Source organism: Somniosus microcephalus, chromosome 1 (genome assembly GCF_052327205.1).
Source record: "Somniosus microcephalus isolate GS21.2 chromosome 1, FLI_Smic_1.0, whole genome shotgun sequence".
Lineage (NCBI taxonomy): Eukaryota > Metazoa > Chordata > Chondrichthyes > Squaliformes > Somniosidae > Somniosus > Somniosus microcephalus.
Window position 1 is genome coordinate 63,422,038 of NC_140987.1, and position 18,473 is coordinate 63,440,510.

Genomic DNA, 18,473 nt, shown 5'->3' on the forward strand with positions numbered 1-18,473 from the left:
ACACTCCAGTGCAGTACCGAGGGAGTGCTGCATTGTTGGAGGTGCCGTACGTCAGATGAGACATTAAACCGAGGCCCCGTTTGCCCACTCCGGTGGGCGTAAAAGATCCCATAGCACGATTTCTAAGAGCAGGGGAGTTAGCCCAGTGACCTGGCCAATATTTATCCCTCAATCAACATCACTAAAACAGATAGAAACATAGAAGATAGGAGCAGGAGTAGGCCATTCGGCCCCTCGAGCCTGCTCCGCCATTCAATGCGGTCATGGCTGATCATCCAAATTCAGTACCCGGTCCTTGCTTTCTCCCCATACCCCTTGATCCCTTTAGCCATAAGAAATATATCCAACTCCTTCTTGAATATATTTAATGTACTGGCCTCTACTGCCTTCTGTGGTAGAGAATTCCACAGGTTCACCACTCTCTGGGTGAAGAAATTCCTCCTCATTTCTGTCCTAAAAGACCTACCCCTTATCCTTAGACTGTGACCCCTGGTTCTGGACTCCCCGACCATCGGGAACATCCTGCATCTAGTCTGCCCAGTCCTGTCAGAATTTTATAAGTTTCAATGAGATCCCCTCTCATTCTTCTAAACTCCAGCGAGTACAAGCCCAATCGACCCAATCTCTCCTCATACGTCATTCCTGCCATCCCAGGTTATCAGCCTGGTGAATCTTCACTGAACTCCTTCCATGGCAAGAACATCCTTCCTCAGATAAGGTGACCAAAACTGCACACAATACTCAAGATGTGGTCTCACCAAGGCCCTGTACAACTGCAGCAAGACATCCTTGTTCCTGTACTCAAACCCTCTCGCTATGAAGGCCAACATGCCATTTGCCTTCTTAACCGCCTGCTGCACCTGCATGCTTACCTTCAGCGACTGGTGCACAAGGACACCCAGGTCTCGTTGCACTTCCCTTTCTCCCATTATCTGGTCATTATCACATTACTGTTTGTGCGAGCTTGCTATGCGCAAATTGGCTGCCGCGTTCCTACATTACAAAAGTGAGTACACTTCAAAAAGTACTTCATTGGCTGTAAAGAGCTTTGGGGCATCCGGTGGTCATGAAAGGTGCTATATAAATGCAAGTCTATTCACATAACTAATCCCTTATCGCAGTACCATTCTAGCAAATCTCTTCTGCACCCTCTCCAAAGCCTTCACGTCCTTCCTAAAGTGTGGTGCCCAGAATTGGACACAATACTCCAGCTGGGGCCGAACTAGTGTTTTATACAGGTGAACAGCATTTAAAAAGGAACAAAAAAAGGAAGGGCAGGAAAAAACAAACATACACACAGGAAAAGAAATAGAGTAACCTGTAATGTGCTTAAATGGGTAACGGGGGCTGGTTAAATGGCAAAAGTGATATGACAAATGAGCTCAAAATGACCCTTGTGCTGCTCAATTTGGTTCTTTTCCTGTTGCAGTAAATTTGGCATTTCATAGGTTTCTTCTCAACACTTCACCTAGGACCAAGGAAAGTTAAAAGGAGCACATTTAATTATTTCTTTTCATGTACAAAATTGTCGTGGTTTTTACTGGGCTCATTCAGAGGCCTGGATTAATAATCCAGGAAAGTGAGTTCAAATTCCACTAGAGGATATTACTGTAGTTGAATTAATTTCACAAAAAAAGCTGGTATCAGTAAAAGTGACCCAAGAAGCTGTCAGGTTGTCATAAAAAGCCCAACTGGTTCAATAATGTCCTTTAAGGAAACCTGCCGTCCTTACCCAGTCTGGCCTATATGTGACTCCAGTTCTCCACCAATGTGGTTGACTCTTAACTGCCCTCGGAAATGGCTTAGCAAGCCGTGCAATTGTATCACACTCTGGGCCACTAGGGTAGGCAATATCTAAGGATAAGGGGTAAGCCATTTAGGACTGAGATGAGGAGGAATTTCTTCACCCAGAGAGTGGTGAACCTGTGGAATTCTCTACCACAGAAGGCAGTGGAGGCCAATTCATTAAATATATTCAAGAAGGAGTTAGATATATTTCTTAAGGCTAAAGGGATCAAGGGATATGGGGAGAAAGCAGGGACAGGGTACTGAATTTGGATGATCAGCCATGATCTCATTAAATGACGGAACAGGTTGGAGGGGCCGAATGGCCTACTCCTGCTCCTATCTTCTATGTTTCTAAATCGGGACGGTGTGTGACTTGGAGTTGATGGTGTTCCCGTGTACTTGCTGCCCTTGCTCTTCTAGATGGTGTAGGTTGCAGGTTTGGGAGGTGCTGCCGAAGGAACCATGTGGATAATCAAAATCTGGCTCAAAATATTTGACAGCATAATCCTGCCCATTGCGCTGTACGGTAGTGAAGTATGGGGCCCGCTCAATCACCATAGCTACACTAAATGGGAAAAACACACAATAGAAGCCCTACATGCAGAATTTTGCCGAAGCATCCTTCGCACCCAAAGGAAAACACCAACAAATGCATGCAGAGCCGAACTAGGCAGATACCCAGATAATAAACATCCAAAAACGAGCACTAAACTTCCTAAATCACCTCAAATCTAGCTCCCCAGCCACCCTTCATTTTAAAGCCTTCCAGACCCAAGAGCTAAACCCAGAAAAAAGAGTCCCCTGAGTCAGCTGCTACTGAAACTAAGTACTCCTACTCAGCCGGACCCTGACCAGTCCCAGACCAACACTGCCGTCCAAACACCAATCCGAGTGAACCAAATCATTAAACAATGCAAAGAAACCTACCTGGAACATTGGAACAAAATAACCAAAAGCCAAAGCAGATTAGAATGTTACCGGGCCCTAAAAAGAGAATATAAACTGGCAGACTATCTCTCGACCATCAGAGACACAAAACAGAGACAGACCCTCACCAGGTACAGACTAAGCGACCACCAACTGGCAATTGAAAAAGGGAGATACAAGAAATCCTGGCAGCCTAGAGAGAATAGAATATGTGATCAATGTCTGGCCGGCGAGGTTGAGACAGAGATGCATTTCCTCCTAAAATGCGAAAAATTCAACACATCAAGAAACATATTATTTGACAAGCTCAGCCAAACAACCCCAGATTTCAAGGAATTGGATGACCTGTCAAAATTAAGATTAGTCCTGGGAGAAGGAGACAGACCATACCTTGGTGCCAAATATGTAACAACATGTCACAACCTGAGGACTGTTTAAAATTAATACTGAATGTACCCAACGAGGTACGACTGTTTAAATTAATATTGTTTATATTGTATGTACCCAACGAAGGTCAAAATTGTTTGACACCTACAGAATGTTGGAAAACTGTACTTTTTGTTATGTAAGCTTTGGCAATATGGTTCCCTGTAAACTTTCATGCCAATAAAGCATTTGAATTGAATTGAATTGAATAGTACACAGAGCAGCCACAGTACACCCGTGGCGGGGAGAGTAGATGTTTGAGGTAGAGGATGGGCTGCCAATCAAGCGGACTAATTCGTCCAGAATGGTGTCGCGCAATGTTCCCTTTAAGCTGCACGGCCGCCTAGTTCTCTGGAGGTCCCGGCAGCCGGCTTATAAATGGAAAAAAAACGCACGTACGCAGAATTTTCAATTAAAGGAGCCACCGGCCCAGAGGGAACATTGGTGTTGAGCATTTTGTGTTAGAGCTGCACCAATCTAGGCAAGTGGAGAGTATTCCATCATACTCCTGACTTGTGCCTTGTAGGTGGTGGAGGCGCTTCGGGGAATCAGATAGTGAGTCACTCGCAGCAGAATACTCAGCCTCTGACCTGCTCTAGTAATCATGGCATTAACATGGCTGGTCAATGACAACCCCCCAGGGTGTTGATGGTGAGGGATTTGGCGATTGTTATGTCACTGAATGTCATGGGGAGGTGGTTAGACTCTCTCGTTGGAGATGCTCATTGCATGGCACAAATGTTACTTGCCACTTATCAGCCCAAGCCTGGACGTTCACGGCTTTCTGCTTGCGGGCATGGATTGATTCATTATCTGAGAAATTGCAAATGGAGCTGAACTCTAGATTCTTAGTCCATACCTCTGGACTACTAGTCCAGTGACATAGGCACTCCACCACCGCGTCCAATCGGCAAATGCCATACATTTTAATATTGTTAAGACATTCAAAGTACAGTGCTTTCAAATCAAAATGCGGACACAAACACGGTTAACAATGTCAATAAATTATTACAGGCAGAAAATACTGTGTGGAAAGGGATGTAGTGCAGTACCCATGTTCTGCCACTAGGCAGAGCTCAGATACCAGCAATAAATCTACCAGGGAATAACCTGCCTAAGCTTCTCCAAAGTTTGAAGAACACCACCACATAAATGGAAGATTAAAAATAAACACAGGAATTGGATTCCAAGTTTTTTTGTATTCGTGGAGATGACACCACAATTGAGAATAGCCGCGTCACTGGAGTTACAGAGTTCAATCGAATTAAAAAAGTTAAAAGCGTACATAATCAATGAAATTATTATTTACATCCAACATGTAGCACAAAAAGAATACAGGGCAAGAATCCGTGGAAAACGATCTGTATCCCAGTCATGGGCAGACCATTAACTGTCACTAGGACTAGGTCAGTCCATTTGTGCAATACAAATCACATCTCCATGCTCATCATTTATCCTCTATGGCTTTATTCAAATTCAGTCAGATAAGACCACTCCACCCCTGCCTTCACTAAGGGAGAAAAACAAAGCTACGCAACAGTCTAAATTAAACTATCTTGCTCTAAAAGGCCGATGGCATACAGTACCTTTCTTCCCCTTCCCAACAAGACACCATGAAGGAGCTATGATTGTACTGCGCGCTTTCGGAGACATATTTTCCTAGTTGGACCCGACAAGTAATCTGTCGCAAGTAATTATTCATTAATGTTATTTTAGGGGATAGTGCGATCTGCCCATTCGGCCATCTGTGGAAATGGCAGATGATTTAGATGTGTGCAGAGTTGTTTTACTTTTCAGTGGTGAACACAGGGTCTTTATTTACATTTACTGGATCACTTTACTACCAATTACAGCCCTTTATTAGTCATCGAAGAGACATTAAAATTAACAGATGTTTTAATAAGTTTTTTAATTTCGGTGCTTGAGGTGAGGGATATTGGTGCTGAGGAATGGATCACTTTCCATTTCAGACACCTACTGTCAGCAACGAGCACTCAGATCAGGTAAAGCTCGTTACTCCGCCTCAAAAACATGGCTCTGCCTCAACTTTAGAGGAACACACCCTACTGCACCAGTATAAAAATGATCATCGCCCACATCCTTTGGCCTGAGTGAGATTGGCAATTGGTGCCAAATCCAGTTGTGCTTAGAAGCCTATATCCACCAGGAACTGGATAGAGACTGCCCAAACATAGGGCCCCTTTACAGCCAGCAGGCAGAGAGACTTCCATTCACATCAGTCTGGGTTAGGTTTGAAGCTCGGTCCCTGAAGTTAAAGGCCAGTATCTAACCTACTACACAACCCAGCTCCCACAATAGATATTTTTGAGAACACAAAGGAAATCCTCTGGAAGAATGGCAGACTATGAATCAGAGGGCCAAGGATGGAGGGCTGTGGAGCCGAAAGTAACTGGTTGTCACGTGAAACCACCACATAGGCATATTCCCAGCTGACATTACACCATAAACCACAGCCACAGTTTAGCCAATTTCTTAAATCTATTCAGCCTACTGCATAAAACAGAATACTTTGGAATTTATAACAGTGGGCTCTTAAGCTGTTTTGTCAATGATGAAAGTGGATACTCGTGTGCGATTAGTCATTGTTCAGAGTTTTTTTCCCACTTTATTCGGAGTATATACGCCTCGTGGAAACTTCGGCACTGTTCAGTTGTAAAAGTTCAGTCAAAGCTATTCCACCAATGTCAGTCAGACCTCCTTAGGACAAACTGGGCAGAATTTAGCATCCCACAGGAAACAGACTTGGCTACTTTGACATAGCTTTCAATTAAATATTCCCGGATCAACATAAGGATATGCAACAAATTCTCCCATTTTATTGCCATCGGCATCGTAGTGAAGCATCCTGAAACAAAGGTCACAGAAGAAGCATGGGTCCTCGGGGGCAAAACTATCATTGTTGGTCACCCATCTGGAACAAACAAGAAAACAGTGATGCAATTTTAAAAAATGATGCTTGGACGGCAATAGCCATTTTCATACTCCCACAACCAGGGTGGAGCACATTATCTCATCATTTTCATTCTGCCTACTCAGAGGTTTTTGTACACATTTATGTGGCGACAATTCCTTCCCCCTCTGATTTTCTTTGATCAAACCTTCCTGCTCGACATAGGCTCATTCACACACTGGTCAGCTTGCCACGATGCCACCGCTACCACGGGCACATCTATTGTGAAAGTGCTCTGCCCACCTCCTCTTTACACCTTCTGGTTTGGTGAGGAGCAAACCTATGCTGGTTTTTGATGGGACCTTCTCGGTGGTGTTAATAAAAAATTTTTGCAACCCACTTTAAAGAGCAATGCACTGGCTGTAGGAATCAGAAATGTGGTGGTCCAACAAATCCATCCAAAAGAAGCTCAACAACCTCCAGTGTAGATGCCTGCGGCAGCTCTTTATTAGATGGTTTAACAAACTGACAAATGAAAGTGTACTTCAGAGAGCACAGATGCCACCACTTGAACAATCCGGGAGAGAAGATGGAGCTATAATGGCCACATTCTGATCATGCCTGACACAAGGATCTATAAGCAGACATGGAATTGGAAGCCACGAAGGGAGAGAGCTAGGGATCGACCAAGAGGAACTCTACACAACTCAACGACGGATGCAGCTGCAGTTACAGGAGCTGGAGGTAAGAGCCAAAGACGATACTGGATGTCGTCGACTGGCTACTGCCTTATGTGCCTCGATGGCACAGGATGAATGTTGAGCAATGAATGATGCCCCATCCCACAACTGTGCCCCTACCATCAGCTAAATTATATACTCTGGAGACAAATAGTTACCTATTCTCATTGTTAACAGTCCAGAGTGCATTGTCAAAGAGAACAGGGAAGAAAACTGCAACAATAAAATCTTTTAGCAACTGTGATCTGAGATTATCTTTGGTGGGGTCTTTTTGGGTCAAATTGGCTTTAAAACAATAAACCAGTCAATTGTATATTGGAACAGTCCTCTGGCTCGATAATCTGAGTCAGGCAGGCCTACACTGCTGCAGGGGACCTTTGCTGTTTGATCAGATATGGAATACCAGATGTATTGATGAGACCAGTCACTGGGAGCAGAGTCTTCCCACTCAGCTTCAGATGACTAAGCGAGCTAGTGCCCTAGTGAGCAGGGTGGTCCTAGCTGGACAAGCAGTGTGTTAAGTAAGGTGCATAGTTTTAACTCATACACACATTTTGCTGCCCTGCCACACCTACCCCAAGGACTGACTCCTGCTAATCTGCCCTAAGTACTCCAGGCTTAAGTGGAGTGTGTCCTCAAGGGGACAGTGCGCGCACTGCATTGTAAGCAAACAGACTTTATTCAAGCGGCTCTCGCAGTTCAGTTTGAAGATTCTGAAGCGTAGCGAGGAGTTTCTGTGCACATCAGACACACGACTTGCCAAAGGAAAAAAAGTTGATTCATAAAGCAGAGCATTGCTGCCCCTTCCCACCTACCCGAAGCACTTCTGTGAATAACACAAACTACGAAGGTCTTTAACACATTATAAAACAGCACACTACCTACCGGACTATATATAACTTGCAAACAGAACATTTCCGAGTCCACATCCAGGGTTTTTTGATCACACAAGGGTACAATGTTTTATCCAGGCAATCATCACGATGGACAACTCTGTGACAGCAAATAAATAAGTGTTAGTGCTTATGTCAGTTCTGAACTTCATCACAAGAATTATATAGTGTGCTCGGAGGGTAATGGTACCAAGTACTTTGGTTTACAGTTACATTCTATACACTATGCATTGAATGATTAAAGATATTTACACTTTCCATAGAAAACCCCTTACAAATTCCTTTTATTTAGTTTTATGGGTGTCTAGCATTTTAGAGCTGTAATGGACTATGCCACAGAATAGTAAGATGCAAGTTCATTAAGAATTTCTAATTTCAGCTGTACTGTCAGGAAGAGGCTCCAAGCTCAGATTCTGCATTTTTACACAAGTTGAGGGAAGAACAAAAAAAGGAAAGTTACACTGGCCGATTCTCACTTCCTGCCCCCCTAAGCTAGTTAAGGGATGGTGCTGGCAGAGCTGTGACAGACAGATCACATTCTCAACCACCTGGCAAGAGAACGACATGCAGCACCAAAATACATGAAACCGGAAAAAAGGAGCAGAAAAAACCTCACACAAAAAGAAGACATTTTTTACAGTATATGAGAAGGGGCAGCCAATTGTGTGCGTAAAAACGGCTCTCTCTGGCTTAAGGGGAAACATATCAAATGAATTTTCAGAGCTGCTTTGTTCTATATACAGTTTTTCAAATGCTAGTTCAAACAATTCCATGCTAAGCTCCCAATAAGGAGGCTGGGAGATCGAGTCCTAGGGTTGTCCATCTCTCAGATGCCAAGGTGTTTGCAGGAGTATTATGAGGACAGAAGGGAAGCTAATGCCTGGCACATCTCAGTCTTGGACTTGGGCACATAAGCTAGGGCAGACATTCCAACGCAGTATGGAGGGAGTACTGTATTGTCAGAGGTGCTATCCTTCAAATGAGACATTAAACCTTGGTTCCATCTGCCTGTTCGGGTGAACGTTAAAGATCCCATGGCATGACTTGAAGAAAGGCAGGGAGTTTTCCTGCTGCCTAGCCAACATACCTCTCTCAACCAACACTACCAAAAGGCACAGATCAACTCAGGGATGGCCCAACTTTTAGAATTCAGCAAAGGAGGACCAAGAAATTGATAAAGAAAGGGAAAATAGAATGAGAGTAAACTAGCAAGAGATGTAAAAACAGACTGTGAAAGATTCTATAGGTATTGTGAGCTATGGGGGCGGTTTGTGGTGGATGGATGGTATGTGGCCACCAGATGGAGACAAAGTCCCCCTCTCACTCCAATTCAGGTGAAGGCCACACCCACCTCCAACACACCTGAGGCAAATCTACCCATTAGCTCACTAGTTCAAAAGGCAAACTAGTGCATCCCTTCAGGGCCAGGGAAAGGGGTCCTGAGAGAGGACCAGGCCAGAGCCTTAGGAGAGGCGATCCCTGGACCGGCTGAGAAAGATCCAGTGGTAAAGTAACCCTGGCTTATTGTTTTTGGAGAAAACTGATTTATTGGATGTTGACAGACGTGAACCTATTCTCCCCGTTTTCTAAAAATAAAACACAGCTAGTTGCTGTATTTCATTTACCAATCTTGTGACTGTACTTGTGTCCTCCATTCCCGCCGCTTCAGGCATCAACACACCCTTCGGTCTAGGTGGTGGTTGATCACAGTATGTAAAAAGGATTAGCGAAAGTAAATGTGGGTCTCTTACAGGCTGAGACAGGAGTAGTTATAATGGGGAATAAGGAAATGGCAGAGAAATTAAACAAATACTTTGTGTCTGTCTTCACGGAAGACGCAAAAAAGCTCCTGGAAATAGTGGAGAACCAAGGCTCTAGCGAGAATGAGGAACTGAAAGAAATTGGTATTAGTAAAAAAAATACTGGAGAAATTAATGGAACTGAAAGCCGATAAATCCCATGGACCTGATGGCCTACATCCTAGGGTTTTGAAAGAGGTGGCTATACAGATAGTGGATGTATCTTGGTTGTCATTTTCCAAAATTCCAGAGATTCTGGAACAGTTCCCACAGATTGGAAGGTAGCAAAAGTAACCCCACTATTTAAGAGAGGGAGAGAGAAAATGGGGAACTACAGACCAGTTAGCCTATCAGTAGTAGGAAAAATGCTAAAATCTAGTATTAAAGACGTGGTAACAGGGCACTTAGTAAATAATAATAGGATTGGGCAGAGTCAACACAGATTTATGAAAGGGAAATCGTTTTTGACAAATCTGTTAGAATCTTTTGTGGTTGTAACTAGCAGAATAGTTAAGGGGGAACCAGTGGATGTGGTGTATTTGGATTTTCAGAAGGCATTCGATAAGGTGCCACACGAGGTTATTAAACAAAATTAGGGCTCATGGGATTGGGGGTAATATACTAACATGGTTAACAGACAGAAAACAGATAGTAGGAATAAACAGGTCATTTTCGGGTTGGCACGCTGTAACTAGTGCTTGGCACTCAGCTATTCACAATCTACATCAGTGATTTAGACGAGGGGACCAAATGTAATGGTCCAGAAATTCAGGTCCCAACGCGTGAGTACGCACAGGGTACTCACGCGTAGGCCCAACGAAAGCGCCGGTTTCGTGCATGCACTGCGCATGCGCGGGAAACCGGCACTTCCGTTCCCCTGAAAGATGGGGTTGACAGGTGGAACGCGTGTGCCGGAGAGGCAGCGCGTGCGCATCGAACTTACCCTCCCGGAGAAACCTGCAAAAAAAAGTCTCCAGCAGTTACACTTTTAAAAAGGCGGCGCAAGGCCTGCTTTTAACAAGGTAAGTGGTGAATTAATTAAAATTAAAACATTTTTTCCACAGGTTTATTTTTATTTTTTTTAAATACTTTAAAGGTAAGTTTATTTTTAGCCCCGTTAGAAAATGTAATTAATTTTTCCAAAAATTTAAATTATTGTTTAAAAGTTATTTCATGTAATTTATAGTTATTTTAAAAATGTGATGTTTTAAAAAAAAATTATTTGAAGTTTTAGTGATGTTTTGGGGCTTATAGTATTTATAGGTTTGACAGCTCTTCCTGTCAAACTTGTGAATAAAGCATTCCCTGCTACCATTGGCTCTCCATGGTCCACGTGATCCCAGGGGACGCATCGAACTAACTGCACCCCTGGGATACGCAAGCACTGCACGCCGGCAGTTGGAGGCGGCCCAGGATCGGAATCCCACGCGGGCCCACAGCACAACGGCCGGTGCTAGGTAAGTGCAGGTCGGGGGCTGGCACCTGCGGGAAGCCCCCGACCCGAATTTCTGGGCCATTAATAGATTCAAGTTTGCTGATGATACAAAGCTGCGTGGGAATGTAAAAAGAACATAAGAAATAGGAGCAGGAATAGGCCACTTGGCCCCTCGAGCCTGCGCCGCCATTCAATAAGATCATGGCTGATCTCGGGCTCAAAGCCACTTCCCAGCCCGCTCCCCATAACCCTTCACTCCCTTATCTTGCAAAAATGTGTCTCTCTCCACTTTAAATGTATTTAATGACCCAGCCTCCACAGCTCTCTGGGGCAGAGAATTCCACAAATTTACAACCCTCAGAGAAGAAGTTCCTCCTCATCTCAGTTCTAAAAGGGTGACCCTTTATTCTGAGACTGTGCCCCTGAGTACTAGATTTCCCCATGAGGGGAAACGTCCTCTCTGCATCTACCCTGTCGAGCCCCCTCAATATCTTATATGTTTCGATAAGATCACCTCTCATTCTTCTAAATTCCAATGAGTATAGGCCCAGCCTGCTCAACCTTTCATCATAAGTCAAACACCCCTCATCTCTGGAATTAACCTAGTGAATCATCTCTGAACTGCCTCCAATGCAAGTATATCCTTCCTTAAATAAGGAGACCAAAACTGTACGCAGTACTCAAGGTGTGGTCTCACCAATACCTTGTACAGTTGTAGCAGGACTTCCCTGCTTTTATACTCCAACCCCCTTGAAATAAAGGCCAACATTCCATTTTCCTTTTTGATTACTTGCTGTACCTGCATGCTAACTTTGTGTTTCATGCACAAGGACCCCCAGGTCCCTCTGAACTGTAGCATTTTGTAATCTCTCTCCATTTAAATAAGTTTGCTTTTTTATTTTTCATGCCCAAGTGGATAACCTCGCACTTTCCCATATTATACTCCATCTGCCAAATGTTTGCCCACTCACCTAGCCTATCTACAGGAAACTCTCGATTTACCGGCACCTAAATAACCGGAAATCTCTTAACCGGCAAAATTCAGGAGTAGGTTCAGGTAAGTTTTACTTCATTATTAGTGGCCGTTCCTGGATCTGTGGCTGTGTAACCGGGGTTCCTGCACCTGTTGCTAAGCAACAGGGATGCTTGGATCGTGTGGCCAGGGTTCCTGCACCTGTTGCTAAGCAACAGGGACGCTTGGATCATGTGGCCGGGGTTCCTGCACCTGTTGCTAAGCAACAGTGACGCCTGGATCTTGTGGCTGGGGTTCCTCCACCTGTTGCTAAGCAACAGGGAAGCCTGGATTTGTTGCTGTGTATGGAGCTCTCGTACCTTTTACTATAACTCTCTGTAATCCGGACTTTTTGATAAACCGGCACCACGCCGGTCCCGGATAAAAAAGTTTCCTGTATATCCCTTTGCAGATTCTTTGAGTCTTCTGCACAACTTGCTTTCCCACCCATCTTCGTATCATCCACAAACTTGGCTACATTACACTCGATCCCTTCATCCAAGTCATTAATGTAGATTGTAAATAGTTGGGGCCCCAGCACCGATCCTTGTGGCACCCCACTAGTTAACGTTTGCCAACCAGAAAATGACCCATTTATCCCGACTCTCTGCTTTGTTAGTTAGCTATTCTCTATCCATGCTAATATATTACCCCCAACTCCATGAGCTCTTATCTTATGGAGTAACCTTTTATGTGGCACCTTATCGAATGCCTTCTGGAAATCCAAATACACCACATCCACTGGCTCACCCTTGTCCACCCTGCTTGTTACATCCTCAAAGAACTCCAGCAAATTTGTTAAACATATAAGTTGTGAGGAGGATGCATGGAGGCTTCAAAGGGATATAGACAGACTAAGTGAGTGGGCAAGAACATGGCAAATGGAATATAATGTGGAGAAATGTGAAGTTATCCACTTTGGTAGGAATAATAGAAAAGCAGAGGATTTTTTAAATGGTGAGAGACTGGGAAATGTTGGTGTTCAGAGGGACCTTGGTGTCCTTGTACACGAATCACTGAAAGTTAACATGCAGGTACAGCAAGCAATTAGGAAAGCAAATTGTATGTTGGCCTTTATTACAAGAGGATTTGAATATAAGAGTAAAGAAGTCTTACTGCAATTATATAGGGCACTGGTGAGACCACACCTGGAGTATTGTGTACAGATTTGGTCTCCTTACTTAAGCAAGGATATACTTACCATAGAGGGAGTGCAACAAAGGTTCACCAGACTGGTTCCTGGGATTTAAAAAAAAAAAAAAATTGTTTATGGGATGTGGGCGTCGCTGGCAAAGCCAGCATTTATTGCCCATCCCTAGTTGCCCTTGAGAAGGTGGTGGTGAGCCGCCTTCTTGAACGTGTGGTGATGGTACTCCCACAGTGCTGTTAGGTAGCGAGTTCCAGGATTTTGACCCAGCGATATACTTCTAAGTCAGGATGGTGTGTAACTTGGAGGTGGTGGTGTTCCCATGCGCCTGCTGCCCTTGTCCTTCTAGGTGGAAGAGGTTGTGGGTTTGGGAGGTGCTGCCGAAGAAGCCTTGGCGAGTTGCTGCAGTGTATCTTGTAGCTGGTACACACTGCAGCCACGGTACGCCGGTGGCAGAGGGAGTGAATGTTTAAGGTGGTGGATGGGGTGCCAGTCAAGCAGGCTGCTTTGTCCTGGATGGTGTTGAGCTTCTTGAGTGTTGTTGAAGCTGCACTCATCCAGGCAAGTGGAGAGTATTTCATCACACTCCTTACTTGTACCTTGTAGATGGTGGAAAGGCTTTGGGGAGTCAGGAGGTGAGACACTCGCTGCAGAATACCTAGCCTCTGACCTGCTCTTGTTGCCACAGTATTTATGTGGCTGGTCCAGTTAAGTTCTGGTTAATGGTGACCCCCCAGGATGTTGATAGTGGGGGATTCAGGGGGGATTGTCCTATGAGGAGAGTTTGAGTAGACTAGGCTTATATTCTCTGGAGAGGTGATCTCATTGAAACATATAAAATTCTTACAGGGCTCGACAGGGTAGATGCAGGGAGGATGTTTCCCCTGGCTTGGGTGTCTAGAGCCAGGGGTCACAGTCTCAGAATAGGGGGTCAGCCATTTAAGTCTGAGATGAGGAGAAATTTCTTCACTCAGAGGGTGGTGAATCTTTGGAATTCTCTACCCCAGAGGGCTGTGGAGGCTCAGTCGTTGAGTATATTAAAGACAGAGATCGATAGATTTTTGAATATTAAGGGAATCAAGGAATATGGGGATAGTACAGGAAAGTGGAGATGAGGTAGAAGATTAGCCATGATCTTATTGAATGGCGGAGAAGGTTCAAAGGGCCAAATGGCCTACTGCTGCTCCTATTTCTTATGTTCTTATGTTAACGCATAAGCTACAAAAAGGACATTTTCTGACAAATGTGCTACATCTCAGGTTCTGGGAGAGTGATGGCAAAAATGGATCTACACAGAACACAACCTCTTATCCTGAGACTGTCCCCCTAGTTCTAGATTCTCCAGCCAGGGGAAACAATCTCAGCATCTATCCTGTCAATACCCCTCAGACTCTCATATGTTTCAATGAGATCTGCACTGCCATTGACTCTACAGCGGTCACTTCATTCATATTCAGAAGTGTCACCGACGGCATGAGATCCATGAATCTTGAGTCTAGGCATCTAATGCAGTAAAAGTGACTTAAAATGAAATATACAATTATGGATGTTTTCAGTGTAACCTAAATATTCTAAGTAATTTTTAGAATAAAAAACACAATAATTCCATTAATAAAACAAATTCAGTACTTTGTGATAAATAATGAAACAGCATTATTAGGAGTATTACGACACTAAGTGATAGAAAAAGACATTTGTATTGCAGAAAAACAGACTAGTGTTGCACAGCGACACAGCTATGTCAGAGATTTCATGACATAGAAGATAGGAGCAGGAGTAGGCCATTCGGCCCTTCGAATGACCTGCTTTGTTTCTCGCTACTGTTGGGAAATCTGTCTTCTACTCAGTTATGCATGAACACAACTCTGAAATGCGAGTCAGTTGAAACAGATGTGTGCTTGGATTACACATGTTGATGGGTCGATAAATCGCACATCTCACTCGCAGGTGGAACTGAATGTGGAAAAATAAAATAACCCAAACACCTCTGCCCGTTGTTTAAAGTATGGCACAGCCCTCCAAAACTCAGCTCAGAACCAACATTTTTAAAATACTTTGTACAGGAAACTCTTTGGTATCCGGCACAGACGGGACTGGCGTGTAGCCGGTTGATCAAAAATTCCGGATGACGGAGAGGGTTATCTACCGAGGCTATTTTTAACAAAGAAAAATTTAAAAATCAAGAAATGTGCAGTATAAATTAATTGGGTACTCACCTACAGAATGTTGTGTTAAATGGATGGTGGAAGATGCTTGATTAAGCACAGTACTGCCAGTTGAGGGTAATGCAATGCAATGACTACCAGCAGTGTGGGAGACGCACAGTACCCCTGTAAAATGGCGGATCAGAAGAGACTACCGGCAGCGCGGGAGAGTCAGACTCCTGTTACAGGAATATTGAGGTGTTCCGACTGCGTCAAGAAGCTGAGTAGTGGCAGTTTGGAGAACTACCCCCACTGACTAACTCGGCCACCGCGGGAGACTCAGACTCGGACACATTGCCGGTTATTGAGGTGTTGTTTTCGGAGTGAGAATTTTGCCGGTTAATAGAGAATTCCGGATATTTAGGTGCCGTTTAAACGAGAGTTTCCTGTAGTTGGTAAATCCTGGATAATTAAAAGACTTGCACATTATTTCACTATATTTGTCTTCGTTTCTCTCCTCACCCCAACTCAAGTACATTATATTGGGACAGGAAGATAGCACTTCAATCAGCAGTTTTCATTTCACTCCCCAAAAGAATCTAATTAAACCCCACTCGACATCTTAAAAGTTTCACCATTATTAACCCTGAAACTCTCCATCTATTATCAGTAACAAGTCACAGACAAAGCTAAAACCACATTCACCTTGGTTTACTGCAACGTCTCCAGATTCATTCAGCATTCCTGCTTGCTGCAGATCTCTCAATGCTACTGTCCACTTACCACCGTCTGTTATCCTCTCCCTGCAGAAAATGCCAGTCCCAGTCCCCTACCACCTAACATAGGTCATGCTTCCATGAAAATTCTACTCCAAGACAAAATGGCACTTCCTGCCTCTAAAGTACCATGCTGCTGCAGCTGCCTCAGGACACACCATGTTGAAAGATCAAAGAGCCACTCTTGAGCAACAGAAAGCTTGTATCTAAGCTTGAGCGGTGTGTTGGCCACCATTGGATTGATTGGTCATTGCTTCTTTTGGAATCTTGCTGTCCGCAAAACAGCTGTTGCATTGCCTACATAACAAGAGTGACTGCACTTCAAAATAATTAGTCATCTCTGAAGTGGTTCTGAGGCATTTCTCAGAGACATGTTAAAGCATAATACAAGTCTTTCTTCTTCCGAATTGTTATGGAGTGATAATAGTATTGATGGAGAAATTCAATGCCCAAATTGTTAGTCTTTCTGGGTACAGGAGGAGACACGGTGCAAGTGGTAGGAAAGAGTCAATTAGACAAAACAAAAAAGGCAGTGTGGATTGAAAACCACTAACAAATGGTCCCTTTCTGAAGTACTGCATGCTAAAGGCAACAGAAATATTGAAATAGTCACGAAAAAGTCCTCCATGTGCTCTCCTGATGGTTCAGTCAGTTTACAGTAATGCCAACCCCACCATCTCATAAATCATGAGACAAACTCTTAAAAATCATGGGTTGCTTCCCCCCCCCCAACCCCTCACTGACCTTTGCTCCTGGACAGGATGCGCATTGCATGCCCTTTGCCCTCGGAGAGGAAGCGCATTCGGCCATCACTAACCAATTATGGACATAAGAACATAACAAAAGGAGTAGGTGGATCGGTGGCCCCGCTGTCGCATCACTCACAGGCCGGCCTTACTCTGCTTTTGACCGTTACTCTTTCTGGTACATAACCCCCTCCAGCCCTCCGAGATCTCTGCCCTCCTCCAATTCGGGCCTCTTGAGCATTCCTGATTTTAATCACTCCACCACTGATGACCGTGCCTTCAGCTGGCCACACTCACTACCATCCAATACAAGAGGCAACCTTTGTTGCCTGCAGGCGGTTTGAGTTCTTCAGCAGACAGATGCGCTAATTGGGTTGACCTGTAGAAAGTGAGGTGCCCCAACATTTCTAAAAATATAAACCTGGACGCCAGAATTCTGATTTTCAAAAGTAAGCTCCAATTTTCCTCCCTTTTTATGGTAAGGGTTTTATTAACTTTCATCAGCAACAAGACTAAAACCATAAATCCACCCCGGTGCAATATTGGACTTCGTAAAAAGTAGCTAATAAAAGTTAAACTTGTGTCAACCATTCTTCTTCCCTCTGCTAAAATGCTTTCTTGCCTCACCTAATGATCTTACAAACTCATCTGCAGTAGGATTATTTTATTTTAAAATGCGGATTCACGTACAGCTCAAAATTCACACAAACCGTTTCTCATTTCCTCTCCTAAAACATGTCACTATCATCTGACAGCAACAAAGTACCTTCTTACTCACCTGTTGCAGGTAAAACTTGGCGACTCACCCACTTGTAATAGGTTTAATAAGATGAGGAACACTTGGTATCTACTGATCTGTCTGTTGCTTTTGTTGTTGTGGCCTTACATTGTCCACACTTTCATTTACTGGTTCAATGATAGGTAGTTTGTCTTGGTCAAGCCCAATGGCAGCAAAACCATCCCTCGCAATGAAGGAGACATGGAATATGTTCTCCACAGCCCGTGAGTAAGAATATTGATCAATTACAAAGTCAAACAAATTGATCGGCGTTTCACGGTCACATTTGAAGCACTCCTGCAATAGTCCCAAGATCCTCTCTACTTCCTTTTCCGTTCTTCCTTAGTTGGGAGCCTTGCCCTCAGATATGGTACAATCCAAGACGGCCAAGTTTCTCCTGCCGCGCGGCTCCCCTCCTGCTGTCATCCCGTTAAAGGTACTCGAGGACAGCGGCCAGGTAGATGGGGTCTCTGACCCTGACGCGGTTGGCATAGTGACCCTTGCACAGTTGTCGGTGAATGCGGCCGCCAGGAAACCGAGACCGGCTGTGGATGAACAGGCCTTAGATTTGGCGCATCCTTTACTTTCCCTCCAGTTTTACCAAGACCAGACATCCACAGCTTTGCCTACAGCATGTGGCGCTTCTCAGAGGCCGACGCAACAAGTCACCCGTTGAGACCCCTTGATCCCAACCCACATGTCTCCAGCAGCCAATCACAAGAAAAAATCATGACTTACCCGAGTGGAATTGCTAGATCCACTCAGATGGGAAACATTTTCATTAAAAATCGCGTGTCTCTCAATTAAATTGCGAGACTTGGCTTAACTGAGTTTATCCAGTGAGCAGCTGAACACAACTGACCACGAAGTTCACAGGATCAATACCCAGTTTGCAGTGAGCTATCTGATCTCAGCTGAAGTGGCAGTAGGAGTGTTACAATTGGCTTCGAT

General features: G+C 44.2%; 1 protein-coding gene across 2 annotated transcripts in view; it reads right to left on the reverse strand.

Annotated features, from left to right (window-relative positions):
• Window positions 1–4,043: 4,043 nt before the first annotated feature.
• Window positions 4,044–18,473, reverse strand: part of snapc3 (small nuclear RNA activating complex, polypeptide 3) — a 49,446-nt gene continuing 35,016 nt past the window's right edge. For both annotated transcript variants that reach the window (XM_085982640.1, XM_085982632.1), the window contains 2 exons: window positions 7,678–7,785; window positions 4,044–6,073 (listed from right to left, as the gene is read on the reverse strand). In XM_085982640.1, the coding sequence (XP_085838766.1) occupies window positions 5,926–6,073; window positions 7,678–7,785 (256 nt within the window). In that variant the 3' untranslated portion in view covers window positions 4,044–5,925. The remainder of the gene's footprint in view (window positions 6,074–7,677; window positions 7,786–18,473) is intronic.